Source organism: Colletotrichum gloeosporioides (genome assembly GCF_011800055.1).
Source record: "Colletotrichum gloeosporioides strain Lc1 chromosome Unknown consensus_7, whole genome shotgun sequence".
NCBI classification, from domain to species: Eukaryota; Fungi; Ascomycota; class Sordariomycetes; order Glomerellales; family Glomerellaceae; genus Colletotrichum; species Colletotrichum gloeosporioides.
In genome coordinates, this window is record NW_025544652.1 from 1,779,387 (window position 1) to 1,800,017 (window position 20,631).

The window sequence follows — 20,631 nt, forward strand, 5'->3', positions numbered from 1 at the left end:
AGCCATTGGGCGGGCCACTCACTCACTGGTACCTAGGCAGGTAGGATGAGGTGTTTGTCGCGTGACCGACCTACCCGCAGCGGCACAGTTGTGGCCTGTTCGGTCCCCCTGGATGCTCAAAGGCCGTCTGCCCAGGCTCCATCTTTATTTCCCACTCTTTGCATGAGAATGATAGAGTTGCGACGTTGATGAATGACGCTGCTTGTGATGCATCTCAAGTCTGTGAGATTAGGTGCAAAAAAGGGCCCTCTTTGTACATACAGATGGCGACGCGGGTAACAATGGATACCTGTCCGACCTCTGTGCTTGTTCAGCTCGCCCTGCCCGCTGCTTAGGGACGGCCTGAAGCTGCTAATTGAGGCCCTGAAGCTGGCTTGCTGGCTGCCCAGGATCAAGGGAAACAAACTGAGGTGCCTACCTTAGCTCGGGAGGTACCTCTACCTACCTACCTTGAGGTAGGTAGGTACCTTACCTAGGTACCCCACCAAACATTGGCTCTGGCGGCGTGACCTGAAGGCCTGCCAAGTGCGAGAGGCTCAGTGCTCCTCAGATGCTTGAGCCATATTTGTCACTGTGGGTTGATTGAATTGGTAGGCAAAAAAAAGTCAGGAACCGACGGAGGCCGCCCTCGCTGGAATGACCGCGGAAAAAAAGCAACATTAAAAAAGGGTGCAAGATTTGGCGATGCTACTTGTTGGTGAGTAAAAGTGTTGTCAGGTCTTGGCATGCTTGTTGCTCCTTTGCCATGCGCCTGGCTGGAGCATTTTGCTTCGCATCGTGAACACGTCCCCACCACCACAAGTGCCAAGGTAGAGCCGAATTCGTAGTAACACTGCTGGGCAAGTCAACCAACCTGAAAAGGGCCGTCTGCTGGCACGCATCTCTTCCGTCGCGACGGCCCGTGAGAACAATGGACAAACCAGTTTGGTCAACACTGTCAACCACGAGGAGAAGCCCTCGTCCGACGGATAATCTTCCTGCTCTGTTGCTCAAGCTGGCCGGATGACAGCTGCAGGAGGTGACTGAAACGGATGGAGGTGCAGCATCGACATTTGCTAGGTGTCCCGGTCCCGCGATCCAGAGTTGCATCGCCCCCGCCGCGCTTCTGCAGATGCAGCACGCTCAAACAGGACAGCAGCTGAGGCACTTTTGAGTCTTGTAGCAAAGTACATTTGGTGTTGGTTGGAGCGAGGCATCAATGAGGCTAGCCAGAGACGTTGTCGGCCAGTGCAAACAGCACCACCGACCGGCAAGCAAACGGCACCCGGCCTGAGAAGTTGGCCGGAAGCCCGGGTCCTGACCAACCTCACCAGCGTCCGAGCATTCCTGTGCAGTGCCGACGTCCGCCGGCGCAGACGCACGCCGTCGGTCTGACTCGACCGGAAGGTGTCATCGGCCAGCGTCGGGGTTATCGAGACACGATGATCTCTGTCTTGGGTACTTTCTCTCGTCGTTTTGCTGACGATAGCCCAGCGCCTCGATTTTGCAACCCGCATGCTGTCGCTGAAATCGGTTGGTCCTCGACGGGCGCCTCATCATGAAGAATTCGCCGTGGCCGAAGCGAGCGGGTGGGATTGACTGGATCTCCCGAGTCGAACCGGGATTTCGAGGGCTGGGGATATTCGTCGTTCGGGATCTTCGTCATTATTGCACAGAAACCCACCGAAGCAGTGGCAGAGGATGTCGCCGGCGGCGTTCGATTGGCGGCTTGGGGCAACAGACCTATCAACTTGCATAGTTGAGGTAAGCTCCAGTGTAAAAATATCCATCGCTTGTGTGGTGAGCAAGGTGTCGGGTACCTCGTCTAAGGAGTGCAAGGGTTTGTTGCTCGTCAGTTGCCTTGTTTGACTTGCGCAGATGCCGCAGGCCATGTAAACGGGAGGTAACTGGGCGGGCGGCTCTCGCACCCGCAGATACTCTGACGGTACCTCGAGCGCGGCTTAGGTAACGATTAGCTCGTGGGGCTGATGTGCTCGGGAGAAGGCACCTGAGAGATGAAAGAAACAGGTCGGGTGACCGTATTGCGATTGCGCGTTGCTGTTTCGTTGCCCGAGGCATCTGGCTGTTCCCTGTTATCAGAGTCCAGTTACAGTCTCTTTACTAATGTAACTGTTGACATGACAGTGAGCTGCCCGGGGAAGCAGGTCATGCAGATAGCTTACCTGCGGTACAGCAGCATGAAAAGAAAGTACCATGCTGACGCATAGGTTCAACGCCCTTCCATCAGCTTCCTCGTCGGCTTGGCCAGTGCTTCCCGTGCTGTACTGCATCGAATGGAGGGTAAGGTGCGGATAGGTAGTGCGAGCTTGCCGCCCCAGCTCCCATTGCCGCAAACGGGGAAACGGGGCAACGTACAAAGTAGACGACGGCCAGGGCCAGGGTGCCTCTAGTCGCCGCGGTGTCTTTTCCATCATGTTTTAGGGGTCGCCCAGCGCCCACCTTCCTGACGAAACACTTGGTTGGTACCTGAGTGGCCGAGCTCTTTACGTACCCCGACCTCAACTCGTCTGCCCGCCCTCCCTTACGTCGAGATCCCTACCTTGACCACATTGACGTTTCTCTCTGCTACCTACCTTTTTTTCTGACGACGGCAAACACCCAATCACCAGAAGACGCACCACAAGCCCGTACCCAATCGAAAACTTTTCGCAAGCTCTCTGTTTTCCAGCCTTCCTCTTCTTCGTTCAAATACGTCTGCTTTTTCCATAAGACGTCACCACCGTGCTGCCTGGATTCCCGCCGCTGCCCCTCCAAAACACCCCTCATCAACCCTCCGCCGCAGCTCCGGTCTGAACCTGAAGTACCCAGAACTTCGCATTCGCAACCGTGAAACTCGACTGGCTCGTGACGACAGCTAGCCTTACGTTGCCCGCCAACTCTACCAGAAGCCTCGGGCTGCTTGCCTCCTGCTGCTCACCGCCGCTACCTACTCTCCCAACTTACTCTCCACTTCCATCCGGGCACCGAACACTGTACACCTGACACCGCGGGAAAACAAACAAAGCTCATCATGTAAGCTTGCACCATGTTCGAAACGTCCTTGACTCTCGACTGACAGCTTCGGTGACAGGCGCATCACACTAAGCATAACGAATCCCGAGGTCGAAGACCAAGACCTTCTCACCCTCGAGATCTTTCCCGACATGCCCGTCTCCACTCTCCGCGAAGCCATCCAAGCCGAGACACAGATCCTGCCCACGTCCCAGCATCTCTACCACAACGGCCGTCTGATTCAGGATGACAACAGCACGATGGAGCAGCTGCAGATTGCCGACGGTGAAATGTTGGCGTTGCACGTGAGAGATATGCGAGGAAGCACCGGTGTGCCCGACCAGGGCAGGAGAGGACAAGGACAGCAGCAGCGTCGACGACCCGGCGGCCAAGACCCCGAGCTCATCCGCCTCCAGATCCTTGGCGATCCCAACCTGCGTGCGGAAGCTACCCGTCAGCAGCCTCAGCTCGCCGCCGCCCTCGAAGACCCCGCACGCTTCGCACAGCTGTTCAACGATAGTTACGACCGAGAGCAACGCGAACGCGAGGAGAGGCAGAGGGAGATTGCACGCCTGAACGAGGACCCGTTCGACATTGAGGCGCAGGCCAAGATTGAGGAGATGATTCGCCAAGAGAGGGTAATGGAGAATTTGCAAAACGCCATGGAGCACAATCCCGAAGGTAAGGATTCAGTCAAGACAAGAGGCTTTGCATGAGCTAACGGTTTACAGTCTTTGGGAGGGTCCACATGCTGTATGTTGATGTCGAGGTCAACGGCCACAGGGTGAAGGCATTGGTCGATTCCGGAGCCCAGGCCACCATCATGTCGCCGGCGTGCGCGGAAGCGTGTGGTATCATGCGTCTTGTGGACAAGCGCTTCGCAGGAGTGGCTCGTGGAGTCGGCACGGCCAACATCATCGGCCGCGTGCACTCTGCCCAGATCAAGGTCGGAACGCTGTTCCTGCCCTGCAGCTTCACCGTTATGGAGGGCAAGCAGGTGGAGCTTCTGCTCGGCCTCGACATGCTCAAGCGCTACCAGGCCAGCATCGACCTCGCAAAGGACAAGCTCATCATTCAAGGCGAGGAGGTGCCCTTTCTGGGCGAGGCGGAGATCCCGAAGGAGAGTGAGGAGGCACTCGAGGAAGAACCAAGACTACCCGGTCCTGCTGGCACAACCATTGGCCAACGGTCTGGCGTTGTAAGCGGCCCGGCCGGTGGTGGAGCCTCTGCTCCTCAACCTCCTGCTCAACAGGGTGGCCCAGCACCGGCGCAGTCTGCCGCCCCTAACTTCCCCGAGGAGCACATTTCTCAGCTCATGGCCCTCGGCTTTCCGAGAGAAGCAGCCATCAACGCATTGCAGGCCACAGGCGGCAATGTCGAGTTTGCCGCGGGCCTCCTGTTTGGGGCATAGATTGGAACCAGGCGTATACGGGAAACGGTCGGGCTAAGCATGACCTGCATGGGAAGCGCGTGGCCAACAAACAGGACAACGGACATCACGGGGTTGGGTACAATACAATAACTAGAGGCGTCATGTGTTTTTCTCGCCCAGTGCGACACGGGCAGCTTGTCCTGGCCCAGGTGTTTGTAAACCAACCAAGTCAGCATGTTGTAGTTCAGAGGAAGGCCCCTGAGCGGGAACTGCCCACGGACATTGCAGCACTTGTGCCGTTTCACTGCCGATGCTCGTGAGAATTCTCTTGCATGTTTCCCTATGTATGATTACGTGATGACCCTCTTCTTCCCCGAGTGATATCCCACATTTCAGTCTTTCGAAGATGCACAACTTTTGTTTAACCGTACAAAACTCCAGCCACTATGATATTCTCACCGAATCTTGTAAACACATGGCTTCAAAATGGAAGCCTCGTCAGCATTGTCCTCCTCCGTATTCCACACGAACCGCTTCTGTTTCTTCTCCTTCTCCACGAAACCTGCGGCCTTGGCGGCGGCAAGACCCTTGCCCTTGGTAGGCACGGCGCCCTTGATGAAGTGCATCTTGACAAACATCTTGTTGGACAGGTCCACGGCGCCCTTGTTGCCCTCGCCCTCGCCACGCAGCACGAAGCCGCGCTTTCGCAGGGCCTCGATGAAGGCCGAGACATCCGTCTCGCCGCGGCGGTCTTCGTGGCCGTCAACCTCGACGGCGAGGGCCGTACGGTCCACCTCCGTCTCCGCCTCGGCTCTGGCAGCCTTGCCCTTCTTCTCCGCGGCGGCTTGCTTCCTGCGGTTGCCGACGCTGTGGGAGACAACGGCATTCTTGGACTTGACGGGCCCGAAGCGGGACTTGATCTCCGCGATCCATAGCTCGCCCTTCCAGTGGAGGATGCGGTACGCCTCCTCGATGAAGTCGATCCAGTTCGTCCCCATGAGGGCGAGACAGAAGATGGCGATGTCGACCGAGCCGTCTTCCAGAGGCAGGTTGGCAATGTCGGCCTTGGTGACGAACTTGGCGGGGGAGTGCAGGTCGTAGCTTTTGATCTGGAGACGGAGCTTCTGAGACTCCGAGGCCAGCGTCGAGGCGAGGCGGGCGTCGCCGCAGCCCAGGTCGGCAATGATGCAGGTGCCGTCCGTACGGGGGAGCGGCTGAGGCCCATTCGGGTTCTTGGGGGGCATGCCGCGCGGCGGGAAGCGCTGCTTCGCCCGCAGCTTGATGTCGCGGATGTAGCCGTCGACGGGGTTTTCGGGCCACACCTCGACCTGCCGGCGGAAGCCCTCGTGGTACTCGGAGAACATGTCGGGGGAGTCTTCAAAGAGCTGGTAAGCCTCGGCGGAGGGTCGGGTGTACAGCGTCTCGTTGAGATGGCGGAAGCGGGCGGAGATGAGCTTCTGCCTCATGGCGGCCTGGAGGGGGGTGAGTTTTGCGGGCGCCGGAGGCACGGGAGGGACAGACGCAGCAATGGCTGCTGCGGCGTCCTTTGTCTTTTTCTTCTTCTCGTCCTTGCTGGGTGTCTCTGCCGATTGCTCGTCGACATGGTCTTGCTTCTCAACCTTGGGCTTCTTATCCTTCTTCTGCTTCTTATCCTTCTTGTCGGCCCTAGGCGTGCTCTCCTCCTCTGCCACCTTGTCTTCAGGTTTTGAGTCCTTCTCCTTCTTCTGCTTCTTGCTGGGCTTGGCTGCATCCGGCGCATCCTCGCCGGCCGTGGACGCTCTGCGCTCCTTCTTCTTGGGAGTCTCCTCGCCGCCCTCGTTCTTCCTGCCGCGCTTGCCCTCAGTCTTCTTGCCCTCAATCACATTCTGGTAGAGGTCGGCAAAGTTGGACTCTGTGACCTTTTCGTCCTTGTTGTTTCTCTTGCGCTTTCGCGTCTTGTTCTTCGCGGGGCCGTCCTTCTGGCCACCAGGCGTTTCCGACTTGAGGGCGTCGGCCGCGACGGACCACCCTGGGACTGCGAACATATTTAGGTTGACTTGGATATGCAAATGGCTGGTGATGGAATGAGATTCGCGGACGCGGGATGAGAATGGACGTTGTTGTGAATGAAGCGTCGCTCAAAGCTCTGTCTTACGCAGCGGCTCATTCAGTCTCGGTCGATGAATTTTTTATTTTTTTTCCCCTTCCCATCGTTATCGCACCCCTGGACGCTGATCGGCGCCAGGATGGGAGGAGCAAGGTGTGTGGACCGTGCACACCGCCGAGCTTTTGGCGCGCAGTTGCATCGTCTCAACTGTAAGCCAACTTCCCCATCACCACTTTTCAGTCCATGGGCCGACTTCTGCACGGATTTGCCTTTCAAACCCCGGCACTAAACCCACCCACTTGGTTTCCTCCGCGAGCCTGTCAGCGCCTCTATGAAGATGTGCATATACCCAACGTTGGCGCCACCTCCATGAAAACGGCTTTGCGCAAGTGAGATGCAAATCATCTGTCTAGCACCAACGGCGGCAAGACCTGCGACATCCTTCAATAACCCATATCGTCTTGGCATCCTGATTGCTGTCACCCGTCACTCTGGTGGGAATGCCCCTTTGCACCTACTGACGTTCTCGAGTTGGACAAGGCCAAGTGCATTCCTGGACCCTGACATGGCCGCCAGTCGACTTCCGCCCGTCCGCCCGCTCCCTTCCGCCAGAGTCTGGAGGAACGCGCTACTGGGAAGCCAGGCCGGCTCACCACAACCACCCTGTCAGGTGTTCCGAGATCTGCACGGTGGCTTATCAGATTGGTCCTGATCTTTCGGTCCTGCATCGGGTCCTGGGATCACGACGTTTCAACTTACTTTTCCAGCTTGCAACGACGTCAGTAAAAGCAAAGGAATGTCCCAGCAAAAAGACAAATAGCTCGCCCAATGGGGAAGCCATGATTACATCTGCAATCTCCAGAATCCTCCCGCATGCGACGGACCAGACGGAAACATCCAGACGCGTGCGGGAGCGACCCCGAGAAGCCACTCAGACCGGGGAGCCGCAACCTGGGGCCCGACGAGTCCGAGCCTCGTTACCCACGGCTGCCTTGGCCCTAACTTCAATGGACTGGCGACGACCCAAAAGACGGAGGACAAGCCATCCGTCCCCAGCCTGCTGTCATTAGATTAGGGCAGCCAGCAAACTGTTTGACATGACGCCTTCCCGTTCTGAGCTGGCTTAACAGACGCCATGGCAAAATTGCCTGTGTCGGACGTTTGTTCGACCCGTTGATAGCTCTCCAGGCAGCTAGTCGCCAGCCTGGGATGATGGTTCCCCTGGTTAAACCACCGAAATATTGCTCCTCTCAGATGCCGCCAGGCATGCGGCCCCGTTGCAACCGCCTGCACATTCTCACCGGAGACCAGAAGCTTCTGCAAAGTTTTGGACGGCGACGGCGACCCACCGGTGGGTTGTTCGGCGGGCAGTCGGTTCAATTCTCAAAAGACTCCGACTTGTGGTCCGAAAAACGGGCACGGCGCATTAACCGGCCTTATGGAATACCGCTATGTTTGGCTTTGATGGCGTGGGCACAGAGACAGGGACCTGGGGAATGGCAGCAAACCAACACGGGTGGCAGCATTCGGGGATGAACGGCCTTCCAGAGCCGTTGGTCTCGGGAGTCAAGACAAGACATCAAAGAGACGAGACGGTTCAGAGAACCTTGAGGCTGGAAACGCTCACCAAAGAGACAGAAATAGGGCAACCGTAACCGTGGCACGAGGCGCAGTTCAGTCTCTGTGCCGCAATGAGCCAGATGCCTTTGTTTGGCGGCCCGGTTTGCTTTATTGCCACGATTCTCATTTGTCCAGTTCAGGATCGTCCTCGATGGCCAGTCTTCAACGACATGGCACTCATTGCTCTCTCGAAAGGGGAGGGGCTCTCTGCCCCGACTCAACTACTGGCATGCGGTAAGGCTACCTGCATACTTGGCCTAGGGCGGCAGCCAGTATCGACCTCCGCTCAGATCAGATACAGTAAACATCCGGGAAAGCTGTCAAGGCGACCCTGCGCTTCGAGGAGGACGAGAAGGCACAAGGCGATCGATGATGGGCGGAACCGATTGTGACCAGTTGCAGTTGTTCAAGAGGGAAAGAGGGCGGGCGGAGGTGGTCCGCGGGGATCGGCGTGCCTCCTCCTGTTCGAAAACGAGCACGTTTGTGTTGCACCGTATGCCAGCCGACCGTGTACTGCGGCCAGTCGCCTGTGACACCGTCCATAAGGTCGGAAACGCAACGATTGGCCGAAGCTGATATTTGGATGCGTGGTGGCCAGAAAGGGGGGATGGCGAGATCCCAGCGGCACATCGCCGTTCATCTCAATCAGTCCATCGGCCTGCCAGACTTGGAATGCATTCACCCAAGTTGGAACGTCGTGGCAAGAGAGACGGGTTGAAAGGCTTGTCTCGTCAATTCTCATACTGTCCGGCGGCAGGAAGGGCTGTCAAGCCATCGAGAGCCTCCACTCTACCTAGCAGACGGCCTTCGCGAGGCCCCGTCGGCATCGGGTTGTTCTTTCTTAGCATGCCGCTTGCTCGGCACATGGCAAGTTGCCTAAAACTAGTGGCAGAAATGCATCCCACCTTGGAACGCCACCGGCGCATATCTCACTTTCGGGCTTGATGGCCACCAACGGACGATCTGGATACCCCATCGATGACGAACACCCCCGGCCCTGCTGAAGATTCTGAACATCACGAGGGTTTCAATGTGTCTTCAATAGTAGCGACGGGCGACGGGCAGTCACGGATGCCGCGTCCCCGCAGGACTTCGCCGTCGACCTAGTCGACGCTTTTCGCCGGATGTCGTCTTGGTCATTGCTGACCCCATAGGGCAGACGAGGGGCAACAGGCTGGACCCTGACAGACGGGGAGAGTCCAGACCTCCAAAGACCTCGGATGAAATAGCGTTCGGCTTCTCTCTCTGGGCCCCATGTTGCCTGCGACGCTGGCGGTGCCCAGGGCGCGACGACTGCGAGATGGTTCATGCCACCATGAAGCTCAAGATACCCATGGCCAGATTGTCGGGTATGCGAGGACAAAGTCTGTTGAGCGTTGCCGTTGGGATTTGCAGCTTGGCGGGTTGCCTAACCCAACCTCCAATCTCCGCCGCGCTTCAATCAAATTTGCAGTTGTTGCCCTACCGGAACGATACCGGATTGGATTGCTTCACCGCAACAACGACGCAGGCCGCACGATGCACAGCACAGCGTAGTGTACGCGCAGAAAAGTTTCTTTCCTCGTCAGACCACGCGTACATGAGTAGCTTGGGTTAGCTCTGCTAGACCCGTGGGACCACAGCACCACAAGAAGCAGCTTTTTGCTTTCGAGAAGGAGAAGAGACGATGATTCAGTCAGCTCGTCCTAGTGCCGTGCGCCATTCCACTGAGCCCTGTCAATCGGGACATGACAGACCCCTGAAAGAAGGGCCCCCGGTCCGCCCCTCAGTTCAGTGGCAGCCGAGGCCCTAAACGGCCTAATCCTCGCAGCCCAGCGGCGCCATCGCGCGAAAACATGGCAGGCTCACGACGGAGCTAGAACCCTGGACGAGCCTTACCAACCACTATATGTACTGCAAAGTACCTACCTACTTACGGCGGTATGTATGCATTAGTACTGCCCGCGGGAGGGGAAGAGCAGACACAGCAGACACATTGAGATGGATTTCGGGGCAACTGGGGAGACACCTTTGACATGGAACCTACCTGGGAATCATTGACTGGGCCATCTTAGCGCGCTGCTTTATCACGCAGCAGCACGTATCACACCCACTCGTGCTGCTTCCGCAAGCCACCCCAATACGCCGTATGTGTGTTTTCTCCCTCCCGTCGTCTTGCCGCACCTCCTACATACATGCCCATACTGGACCAAGAATAGCCAGGGCATGGCAGCCAACTGCGTGCAGTGGACGGTCCAATTCAAGACCTTGAGCCAAAGGTGAGTAGGCAGTGATTAGAGAGTCCCATGTTTTCACTCTGTTAGTGCATGGTTGTTGTCTTGCTCGTACTTGTCACGTCCCTGGCCCCTCGAGCCCGAGTCTCTCAGAGACAACTCCAATTGTCCTGCAATGCTGTCTCTCATCCTCGTCCCCATCACCAGCAGCATCGACCATGGCTTTGTCTGCCTTGCCGGCCCTGCACGATTAATGACCCCTACCTGAATCATCTGCATCCCCGTCCTCCCATTCGTCTGGGCCGGCTCTCGTGTCTGGTCTGGTTCGTCCCGATCTCCCAAGTTTCCAACCTCCATCTTCCTGTCACCACCCCCCGGTCCCTCCGGCCCGGCCTCCTCTTAGTCTTCTCGCTGCTTGGCACCTCCCTCGCTCTACCTTGTCTCCGTTGTTTGTGCATCTGCCTCTTCACGCCCCCTTTCTACACCTTGCTTGATACCCTGTTACAGTACATTTGCCTGCCTTGAAGCTACCTTATTCTACCTACACTTCTTCCCCTCTCCACGTCTTCTCTATTCCAGAGTGGGAAAGGTCACCAGTCCCTCGTGTCGTGAGAGACACATCTCCAACTGCTGCAGACATCCTTACACCCCCGTCCTACCCCACGAGTCCATGCGTCCTGTCCAACCCGTTCATGACAACCTATTCGGCGTAGACAAAGTCACACCGGCTTGTTTCACTTCCTTCCACCGTCTATGGCTGCTTAATAAAAAGCATCTCACTCCAGGGCGCCCGACTTGCTTCCTCTATCTTTCCACCCTCGAACCCCGTCCCGTTGCCCGCGCACAAAGGCGGAAGTTAACCCACCTTGTCTCGCTGCGCTGCTGCCACTCTTGGACGCTTGTGACCCGTTGAAGACGCCGCCTCTCGACTAAACGCCTGCCCAGAAACCACAGCTTTTACCCACCGTCCTTCACCGTCACCGACGCGCCGAACACCGAACCGCACTATTTTGAGAGTAGTAATAATAGTAGTACTCTCTGCGCCTTGAGCGAGCCACACGACCTCTTGTGTGTGTAAGTTTCCGGGAACTAGACGAGACCATCTGTTGTCGACAGGACCCAGTGGATGGAGATTTGAGTCGGGTCACGGAGCTTCACTCACAACAAGACAGCATCTACTAGGATGGACACGGCCGATGGGGCGCCCGACGGCGGCGACAAGTCTCCGACCAAGGCCTCGGGCAACAACGATGAGAATGAAAACGATGACCAGAACCGCAAAAGGGCGAACATCAGAAAGAGGACCAAGACCGGTTGTCTAAGTACGTACCTACCCTCTTCAGTCAAACTCAACGCGAGGGGATGTCTCGTCCATAGAGCGAATTGCTAACATGACCAAAAGCATGTCGAAAACGACGCATCAAGTGCGACGAGGGAAGGCCCATTTGCAACAACTGCATCAAGTCCAAAAGACACTGCGAGGGTTACAACCAGCGAGTCATCTTCAAAGACCCAATCGGCGCATTCAACCTGAACGGAGTCTACGGTCCCGTGGTCTACCCCCCCGAGGCCTCAAATCCCCCTTTCCATCAGCTATCCAACCCGCAGCCGAAGTCCTCCAATGCGCCTCCCCTGGCACCAATAGCTCCCAAGCCGCCACAGAACATGGACTATGGCGGCCAGCCGATACATCCCCAGTATGGTCAGGGCTTCCCAGGCCCATCTTCGGGTCATCACCCATCTTCCTCTCCATTCGACTTCAACCAGTATGCCTTTGGGCCGCCGCAGATACCCCCGCAAATGCCCCCGACGCCCTCATTGACATCGCCCATCAGCCCAGACCAATTCCAGGGACCGTTCGCCGGCGCCCAGAGCACCTTTGTCAGTCCAAATACCGATAACGGCTCATTTGCGTACGTACCCCGGGAAGCATGGCAAGGACAGCCTTTAAATCATGTACGGGTGGAAGAGATTCGACACTACCCCAACGACCCTCTGCGGAGAGAAGACGTAGTGGAGGACCCCGATGTCCAGTTCTTCTTCAACGACGACGACGACGCATCCATGGGCGATTCGGACGACGGCTTCGAGGACTTGATGGGCGAGGAGAGCGCCTACGGACAACTGGTCCAGGCCCGTTCGGACGGTCCCTGGGACGGCTTCGGCACCGAGGTCAGAAAGTTCTCGGCCTTTGCGGAGGAGACGATTCTCACGTCGTACATCCCGACCCCGAACAACTCACCGCTCAACGACGAGCGGACGGCAGCCCTGTTCTGGCACTTTATCAACGTCACGGGCCCCAGCATGTCCCTGTACGAAAGGCATCCGTTTGACCACACGAAACTGATGAACAACTTTTCTGTTCCTAAGGCCGGTCATAACCTGTGGACCTGTGAGTGTTTTCCTACTTCTTTGCCGTTCTGGCTGCTCAGCAGCGATTAACCATGCCATAGACACGTTCCCCATTCTGTCGTTCAACCACCCGGCACTCCTCCAAGCAATGCTCGCCCTGGGCGCTTTACAAATAGCCAAACTACAGCAGATCCCGCCGACGGCGGCCATGAAACACTACCACCTTTCCATTCGCAGAATCGCGAAGAACGTGCGAACTGTAAAGAGGAGGACGTCGCCAGCCACGCTTGCAGCCACCCTGCTGTTGGGGTACTTTGAAGTGTGGAATTCGGACCACTCCAAGTGGTGCAATCACTTGTTCGGAGCCAGGCTGCTGATCAAGGAGATCCCATTTAGGGAGTGGACAAGGAACATCCTGCCTCTGAAACGAGCCAGGCGTGCGCTGTTCCAAGAAAGCCAGAACCAGCCGTTCGACCCCTTTTACATGGGCCACGATAACACGCACATGATGAACCACGATTTAGACGATTTGGACCTTGGCCTGCTGAGTCGACTAACGAACCAACACGTGTCGTACGAGGACGATTCAGCAGCCTCAATGGGCAATTACTACACTGACCGCGATATCGAACATTACGAGCATTTGAGGGATCTGTACTGGTGGTACTGCAAGATGGACGTCTATCAAAGCATGCTCGGTGGTGGGAAGCCATTGTAAGTGTTTCTCTCGGATGCACATGACGGCCAACGCTGACGAATCTCAAGCATGGACTACCAGCACTGGACGCAATGTCCGCCACGAGCTCCCATGGGTCGACTGGAGGCCATGTAAGTCACCCTTCTGCGAGCAGGTAACATTGAAAATGTGCTGACTCTGGTAGCTACGGAACCTACGATCACTTGATGCTCCTTCTTGGTCGCCTGTGCAGTTTCGCTTCAAAGGACCTCGCTCGAAAGAAGAAGTCGTTCAAGGGGTTCGGGCCTCCGAGTGGCCCCCCGGGCGATCGCCCAGGAGGTCCTCCCGGCGGCCCTTCCGGTGCGCCGCAAGGACGGGGAGGGCCGCCAAATGCGTCCGGGCCACCGGGGGGAGGAGGCCAGGAGTGGGGCCCGCCGGGGATGGCAACCGGTATGCCCGGAGGCGGGCCGCCCCCTGGCATGATGGGAGGGATGCCCGGTGGGCCGCCCGGGGGTCCACCGCCGGGCATGAGGGGCCACCCAGGAGGGCCGGGTGGTCAGATGGGAGCGCCTCCCGGGGCCGGGTCACCGCCCATGTTCCCGGGCATGCTGCCGAATCTACAAAAGGTGAGACTGCCCATGGGCTTCAGCCCTCCGAGAGACGACTCGCCGCCTCCGCCGGAGATGACAGAAGACCTCGACTCCGACGTTGCCATGGAGGCGGCGATGCGTGAGTGGGAAGGCCTCAGGGAGGCGTTTGAGATCCTCCGATCCCAGTTCGGGCCCGAGTTCCAGGCCCTGGGCGCCGAGTACGCAGACCACAGGGACTCGCCCTTTGGGCCGACGCTGCAGTACCGCACCTTTTCCGTGGCCGGCATCTGGATGAACTACTACATGGGCCTGATCCATCTGTACCGCGCACACCCGAGGATGCCGCCGGCCGCCATGATTGCCGCGGGCATCCAGGCGCAGCATACCGAGAAGTTTGCCATCGAGATTGGGCGAATCGCGGCGGGGCTGACGGACGACGTCTCCAACGCCACCGAGATCAGCACTTTGGTCGGGGCGGCGCTCATCGAGAGTGCCTTCTGTCTCTTTGTCGGTGCTATTCAGGTAATACATTCACGTGGCCTCACCGCCCTTTTACCCGCCCGGAGACCATCCTCGCTAACACGGTATACAGTACAGAGACGATGCCCAGCGTCACTGGATCGTCAGGCGGATGCACGACGTAGCACGTCTCACGGGCTGGCAATCTGCGCGACAAATCGCCGAGGGCTGCGAGTCTGGCTGGAAGAAGGCCGCGGCCATGGGACGGGGTCCGCCGTACATAAGAGACCCCACGCTCCAGACCGTCGTGCCCCCGTCGGTGTGGCTGAACCCGAGGAGGATTGGCGCCCGGCTGGAGCTGCTGGACGGAGACGACAAGGTACTCATCGTCGCCAAGACGGAGCGGGCGCATTACGCCCTGGGGCTACTCAGCGTCGAGCAGGAGCTGGAGAGGCTCGATATCAAGGAGGGATGAGAGAGAGCCCCTCTGAGCGATGGATGGGTCGTGTTCGATGTGTAGATCAGGGCTTCCAACCTTTTCAGGTAGGTTTAGTTTTAGATCAATACCACTGGTCCATTCAACGTCACCTCCCGAGATCCTTATCACATTTGAGTACGCTATTGATACACGGTGGGAAATCGTCTAGACGTCAGGTTCCTGATTCGTGACCGGTGTGCCTGGGTAAGTATCTTTTGGGTTTCTCTCCCTTCCAGAAAACGTCCTTCTTCCCCGCCCAGCCTCATGATTCTCTATTACGCTCACCCTAGCCCATGCTCTCGTCTAGTTGGCAGGGAGTCGCTCCACGACCGCGGCCATCTCCTCATCCGTGTATATTCTGAAGCCCTTCTCCTTCGTTACGCTCGCCAGCTGCACGTTTTTCGAATCCAACTTCTCCTCCATGACCTGCTTCAGCGTCTTGAGCACCAGCGTCTCGGCGTCGGTAATCGTCAGAGACTGGAGAGCATGTTAGACACGGTTCAGACATATCGCCGCGGAGGGGGTCTCACTTTGTGGTACTCGTTCTGCAGCTCAGCCTGAGCGCCCTCGGAGCCGGAACCGATGGCCTTGGCGTCGTAACGGTAAAAGGTGCCGCTGGGCTCGGCGTGGAAGAGCTGGGGGCCGTCCTCGTCGTAGCCGGCAATCAGGAGGGCGACACCAAAGGGGCGGGACATGATGGTCTCCTCGCCCTCAGCACCCTCGCCGAAGCGGAGGGCCAGGTCGCAGATGGCCTGGGTGCACGACTCGACGCGGAGGGGCTCGTTGTAGTTGAAGGCGTGGGACTGGGACTCGACGCGGGCGTGCTCGACCATGGAACGGGCATCGGCCTGCAGACCGCTCATAGCGCATCCGATGTGGCGGTCGATCTCGACAATCTTCTCGACGGAGGAGGTCTCAAGGAGGGTCGAGGTTACGCGCTTCTCGACACCGAGGACGACACCCTCGGAAGTGGCGACACCGATGGCCGTGGAGCCGAGCTTGATGGCCTCGAGGGAGTATTCGACTTGGAAAAGGCGACCTTCAGGGGAGAAGGTGTTGATACCTCGATCTGTTGTTGACGGTTTGTCAGAGGAGCTCTTCTCGGAGACAGGGAAGGAGAGCAGTAGGCTTACCGTATTCAGATCTTGCCATAAACATCTTGGCGGTGTTCTGTGTCGAATTGCTAAAGAGTGGAGGTGGTGAATCTCTTCCAGAGGAATTGATCGATTTCTTCAATTCCTGAGCGTTGCGGGCGTGGGTGATGCGGTTGCGGGATGCTGGGGTGGTGATTGTGGTGGTGGATGGAGGGGAGCTCGTGGTGCAGGCAAGGTAACCAAACGGTGACGGTGGAAGGCTGAAGCACAGTCAGGTCGTTAGGCAAGCACCAGCCTACGCAGCCGCAAGCTTGGGGGGCTCCAGCAGCAGAAGCAGCAGCAGCACCACCACCACCAGCAGGACTACGTACCTGGCCCGGACCTTAGCGCAGCTTGCTCCTGGCCCCTGTTCGTCTGCCCAAAGCTTCTGATTGGCTGGAGCGACAAGATCCCCTCCAACAGCTGCCCGCTGTCCTGTCCCCGGAATATTTCAGGGGTCAGGCGAGCCCCGGGGCCGGGGTCAACCACACGCGAGGATTTTCCGAGCAGACGCGCCTGGGCTAATAGGCACTTTACCGTGTAGCCCAGCCCAACCTGCCCGCCGCTTAGACCTGGAGAGTGCGACTTTGCGAATAGAGGGGTACGACTTGACGAACAAAGAGGGACTAGTCGGCAAGGAATCAAGGTGCACACCCTCCAACACACGGTCGCAGACGAGACGAACGCCCAATCGAGAGGACCATCACACCGAGAAAACAACGCCCCGAAGACGCACTATACCCCCACCAATGCAGTCGGCGACATGTCGTCTGGCACGCGCCGCGCGAACGGCACAGCCTCTGCAGCTGCGGATCACGAACGACTTTCGAGGGCGTCACGCATGAACACTGCGGCGAACGGGGGAGGCAGCGGCAGCGGGAGCGCTCACGCGAGCTTTAGGAGCGAACGCAGCGAGCGGAGCGATGCGCGGCAGCAGCAGAGGGAACGCGAGAGGGAACGGGAGCGGGATCGCGAGTCGGGAAGCAATGCGCACAAGAGGTCTGCGTCGGGAAACCCTCGCACCACGAGCAGGACGCAGGACGATCGCCATGTAGAGGAGAGGAGAACAGAGAGGACGTACGTGACACAGCTAGAGACGCTCGTGCAGCGGACGCGGAGCCCTGAGAGGGGGGACCGCAGAGGCGACAAGGGCAAGCCGAAGGAGGACAAGTCGAGATCAGCCGAGACGAAGCCCAAGGAGGCCAAGGTCGAAACCCCGTCCGGTGAGATTGCAGTTTGCCTGGGTGATCAAAGGGGAATGCTCACTGACTTGCGCGTGCAGCACCGTGGAATCCAGAGGCGACGCTTCTCCCCCATACATCTGCACCCTTGGCGTGTCGAATATCCATACCGCCTTTGGCATCCCAAGCGCCCCAGCCCCAGCAACCGAAGCCACTGAGCGAGCTGTCACTCGAGGCACAGGAGGCGGTCATGATTGAGGATCTGCTCTTCGTGTTCATGGGCTACGAGGGCCAGTATATCCGCTTCGCTAAGACGTACAACCCGCACGAGGAGAGAGATCGTCTTTCAGGGCCAACGTTTAGAATATTGCCTGGCCTGGACCCGAGCCTGCAGGATCTGACGGCGTCAATGCTGAAGATGGCGACGTACTACTCTGCTCTCGAGATGTTCGTCGACGTGCAGAGCAGAGAGGAGTTTGGCGCCGTCAACCACGCGTTATGTGCCTCCGTCAGGAAGTTCCTCCACGACTACCTCGTCATGATTGCGCAACTTGAGACGCAATTTCTGACGAACGAGACCTTCACGCTCCACGTACTAAACATTCACACCCTGCCTACCAACCAGATGATGTCGCACTTGTATTCTTTGGCACATGAGCTGCTGAAGCGAAACGCACTCCTAGACGACGATGACGAGGAGGAAGAGAGCGACAGCGCGGACGACTTTGAAAACATTCTAGAGTCCCTCCGTGAGGGCGGCGATCTGGTGCCGGGATCGGGGAAGAAGATCTCCAAAGGCGGCGTCGTGCTCGGCTTGCTCACCAAGAGGCTGGAGTCCCTGTCAGGAGACCCGGCGGCTCGCGCACTACTTACAACGCTGCTCCGAGACGCCAGCAAACCGTACATGGTCATGCTCAACGAGTGGCTTCATCATGGCGGCATCAACGACCCGCACGCCGAGTTCCTCATCAAGGAGCAAAAGAGCATCCGCAGAGAGCGCCTAGAACAGGACTACACGGACGAATACTGGGAGAGACGGTACACTATCAGAGAGCACGACATCCCGCCTCAACTGGAAGGTGTCAAGGACAAGGTCTTGTTGGCAGGAAAGTACCTCAATGTGGTCAGAGAATGCGGTGGTGTGGACGTCAGCAAGGTCGTTTCGGACGTGCCCAACTCGTTTGACGACAGCCGTTTCCTGGAAAACGTCAACAACGCATACGCCCACGCCAACGAATCCCTGATGCAGCTGTTGCTCACCACACACTCCCTACCCGCGCGGCTGCGGTCGCTCAAACACTACTTCTTCCTGGATCCGTCCGACTACTTCTCCTACTTCCTCGAGCTCGGCGCCTCGGAACTGCGGAAGCCCGTCAAGTCCGTTAACACCGGCAAGCTGCAGTCTCTGCTCGACCTGGTCCTGCGCCAGCCGGGCAGCATCGTGTCTCTAGACCCGTTCAAGGAAGACGTCAAGGTGGAGATGAACGAAATCACCCTCACAAAGTCTCTTCAGAGGGTCGTCAACATCACGGGTATCGAGCAGGGCGAGTCGCTCCAACCTCTGGCGAACCAGCCGGTCGAGAACGACAAGAACGCGATTGGCTTCACGTCGCTGCAGCTCGACTACACAGTGCCCTTCCCCGTCTCTTTGGTCATCAGCCGCAAGACTGTGTGGCGTTACCAGGCGCTGTTCCGCTACCTCCTCTCGCTCAGGTACCTCGAGTCCCAGCTGTCGACGACATGGCACTCGCAGACGACAGGCATGACGTGGTCTCACAAGAGCTCCTCGCGCAGCCTCGAGATTTGGAAGCGCCGGGTATGGACGCTTCGCGCGCGCATGCTTGTGTTTGTGCAGCAGCTGTTGTACTTTTGCACGGCCGAGGTCATTGAGCCCAACTGGGCCAAGTTCATGTCCAGGCTCAAGGTCAAGGAGGACGGCCAAGACGGTTCTGGTACCACCGAGGGACCGACGAGGACGGTTGACGAGCTGATGCAGGACCATGTGGATTTCTTGGACACATGCTTGAAGGAGTGCATGCTCACCAACAGCAAGCTACTAAGGGTAAGTCTTAGAGCGCTTCGCTCATCTTCGTGTATCACACGACTAACAACCTGCAGATCCACTCAAAGCTGATGCAAACCTGCACAATCTTCGCGACGTACTCCAACTGGCTCTCGCGTGAGCTGGAAAAGGCCGATCCAGACTTGTCTGGCGCCACGAAGCCGCCCAACATGACGCAGAAGCAGTGGCGCGCCTTTCAGGAGGTGCGCACGCAGAAGCCCTCGGGCTCGCACAGCGAGTCGACGTCGTCGGCGGGTGCCGGCGAGCAGCACGAGGCCCGCGTGAGCAACCTGTTTGAGATTATGAAGAAGTGGGAGGGCAACTTTAGCAGGCATCTGCAAATTCTCCTAGACGCACTGAATCACTACGCCGCCACGGAGACGGTTGTTCTGCTCAGTCTATGCGCGCGGCTTAGCACGGCCAACCAGGGGACCGAGTATGCGGGGTTGAGGAACGAGGAGGATAGCATGGCATGATTGTGCGTTGACGTTACATACCCTTCCATTCGAGGAAATCACACGAGACGGCGTTCTGGGGTTGGAGCAGACGGAGTCATCGTTCCAGGACGGCATAAAGAGCAGTCGAGGGGGGAGGGAGGGAAAGAGAGCGGCAGGGGCGGGTTTTGTCCACATGCCTCACCTAGACAGATACCATTGATTTGCTGATGCGCGCAGCGTCATGTTCAGGCCTCATCTCTTGTCGTTGAGTTTGCATTCAATGCATCATGTGAGGAGTTGTCTTGACAGGGTTTCATTTCTCTTAATGCTTGGGAGAGGGAGAGCCTCGGGTATGCTGAAATTATACACGTGGTGGTAGTACATGTTGCCGTCCGGCATCTATTTCTCCAGAGCCTCCTTGATCATCTCGGAGATGCGCTTCTTGTCAATCTCGACGTCCTTGCCCTGGACGGCGGCGTTGACCAGCTTCATGACCTCGCCCAGAGAGACCTTTCCAGCAGCAGTGGCCTGCTCAATGGCCTTCTCGACGTGCACGCGGACGTCGGCCTCGGTGACGGTGAGGACGCCCGAGTTGGCAATGTACTCGGCCATGACCTTTGCCTGGAGATCCTCCTTGTCGGCCAGATCATCGCGGCCGGCGGCACGGAACTGGGCGGCGGCGTCCTGGCCGGCGCGCTGGGTCTTGCGCAGGAGAGCGACGAGCTGGGCGTCGGTGACGATGGGAGACGACGTCTTGGCAGCGTTGTTGGTGGCGGACAGGACGGAGCGCAGGACAGAGAGGCGAGCGGCATCCTTGGCGCGCATGGCCGTCTTCAGATCGGCCTTGAGATTGGCCAGGAGCGGAGGCGTGGCCGGGGCAGCGTCCGAAATGAAGCGGAGCGTCCGGGGGAAGGCGCGGCCGGGCGCTGCCGTCGGCCGGAAAGTCTGGAGGAGACGTGTTGATTGTCGGGCGGCCATTAT

The 20,631-nt window shown here is 58.1% G+C and overlaps 6 protein-coding genes across 6 annotated transcripts; 3 read left to right on the plus strand and 3 right to left on the minus strand.

Moving 5' to 3' along the window:
• Positions 1-3,071: 3,071 nt before the first annotated feature.
• GCG54_00001878 (DNA damage-inducible protein 1) lies at positions 3,072-4,402 on the plus strand (the record flags this gene model as incomplete). Its single annotated transcript, XM_045401980.1, has 2 exons — positions 3,072-3,672; positions 3,723-4,402. Coding segments are annotated over 2 exons (1,281 nt in total), but the record flags the coding sequence as incomplete, so codon positions are not given.
• Positions 4,403-4,818: 416 nt separating this feature from the next.
• On the minus strand, positions 4,819-6,387 carry GCG54_00001879 (25S rRNA (adenine-N(1))-methyltransferase; the record flags this gene model as incomplete). The annotated part of the gene is made up of 1 exon (XM_045401981.1): positions 4,819-6,387. The coding sequence occupies one exon, from the start codon at positions 6,385-6,387 to the stop codon at positions 4,819-4,821; it is 1,569 nt and encodes a 522-aa protein (XP_045270710.1).
• Positions 6,388-11,465: 5,078 nt separating this feature from the next.
• On the plus strand, positions 11,466-14,834 carry GCG54_00001880 (putative transcriptional regulatory protein C15D4.02; the record flags this gene model as incomplete). Its single annotated transcript, XM_045401982.1, has 6 exons — positions 11,466-11,604; positions 11,685-12,674; positions 12,736-13,348; positions 13,400-13,462; positions 13,516-14,422; positions 14,493-14,834. The coding sequence occupies 6 exons, from the start codon at positions 11,466-11,468 to the stop codon at positions 14,832-14,834; spliced, it is 3,054 nt and encodes a 1,017-aa protein (XP_045270711.1).
• A 306-nt stretch (positions 14,835-15,140) lies between these two features.
• Positions 15,141-15,995, minus strand: GCG54_00001881 (Proteasome subunit alpha type-5; the record flags this gene model as incomplete). The annotated part of the gene is made up of 3 exons (XM_045401983.1): positions 15,141-15,314; positions 15,368-15,906; positions 15,971-15,995. 3 exons carry the CDS (start codon positions 15,993-15,995, stop codon positions 15,141-15,143), a joined length of 738 nt encoding a protein of 245 aa, XP_045270712.1.
• A 738-nt stretch (positions 15,996-16,733) lies between these two features.
• GCG54_00001882 (Spindle pole body component alp4) lies at positions 16,734-19,689 on the plus strand (the record flags this gene model as incomplete). Its single annotated transcript, XM_045401984.1, has 3 exons — positions 16,734-17,193; positions 17,253-19,213; positions 19,270-19,689. 3 exons carry the CDS (start codon positions 16,734-16,736, stop codon positions 19,687-19,689), a joined length of 2,841 nt encoding a protein of 946 aa, XP_045270713.1.
• A 360-nt stretch (positions 19,690-20,049) lies between these two features.
• GCG54_00001883 (uncharacterized protein) lies at positions 20,050-20,628 on the minus strand (the record flags this gene model as incomplete). The annotated part of the gene is made up of 1 exon (XM_045401985.1): positions 20,050-20,628. One exon carries the CDS (start codon positions 20,626-20,628, stop codon positions 20,050-20,052), a length of 579 nt encoding a protein of 192 aa, XP_045270714.1.
• Between the last annotated feature and the right edge of the window lie 3 nt (positions 20,629-20,631).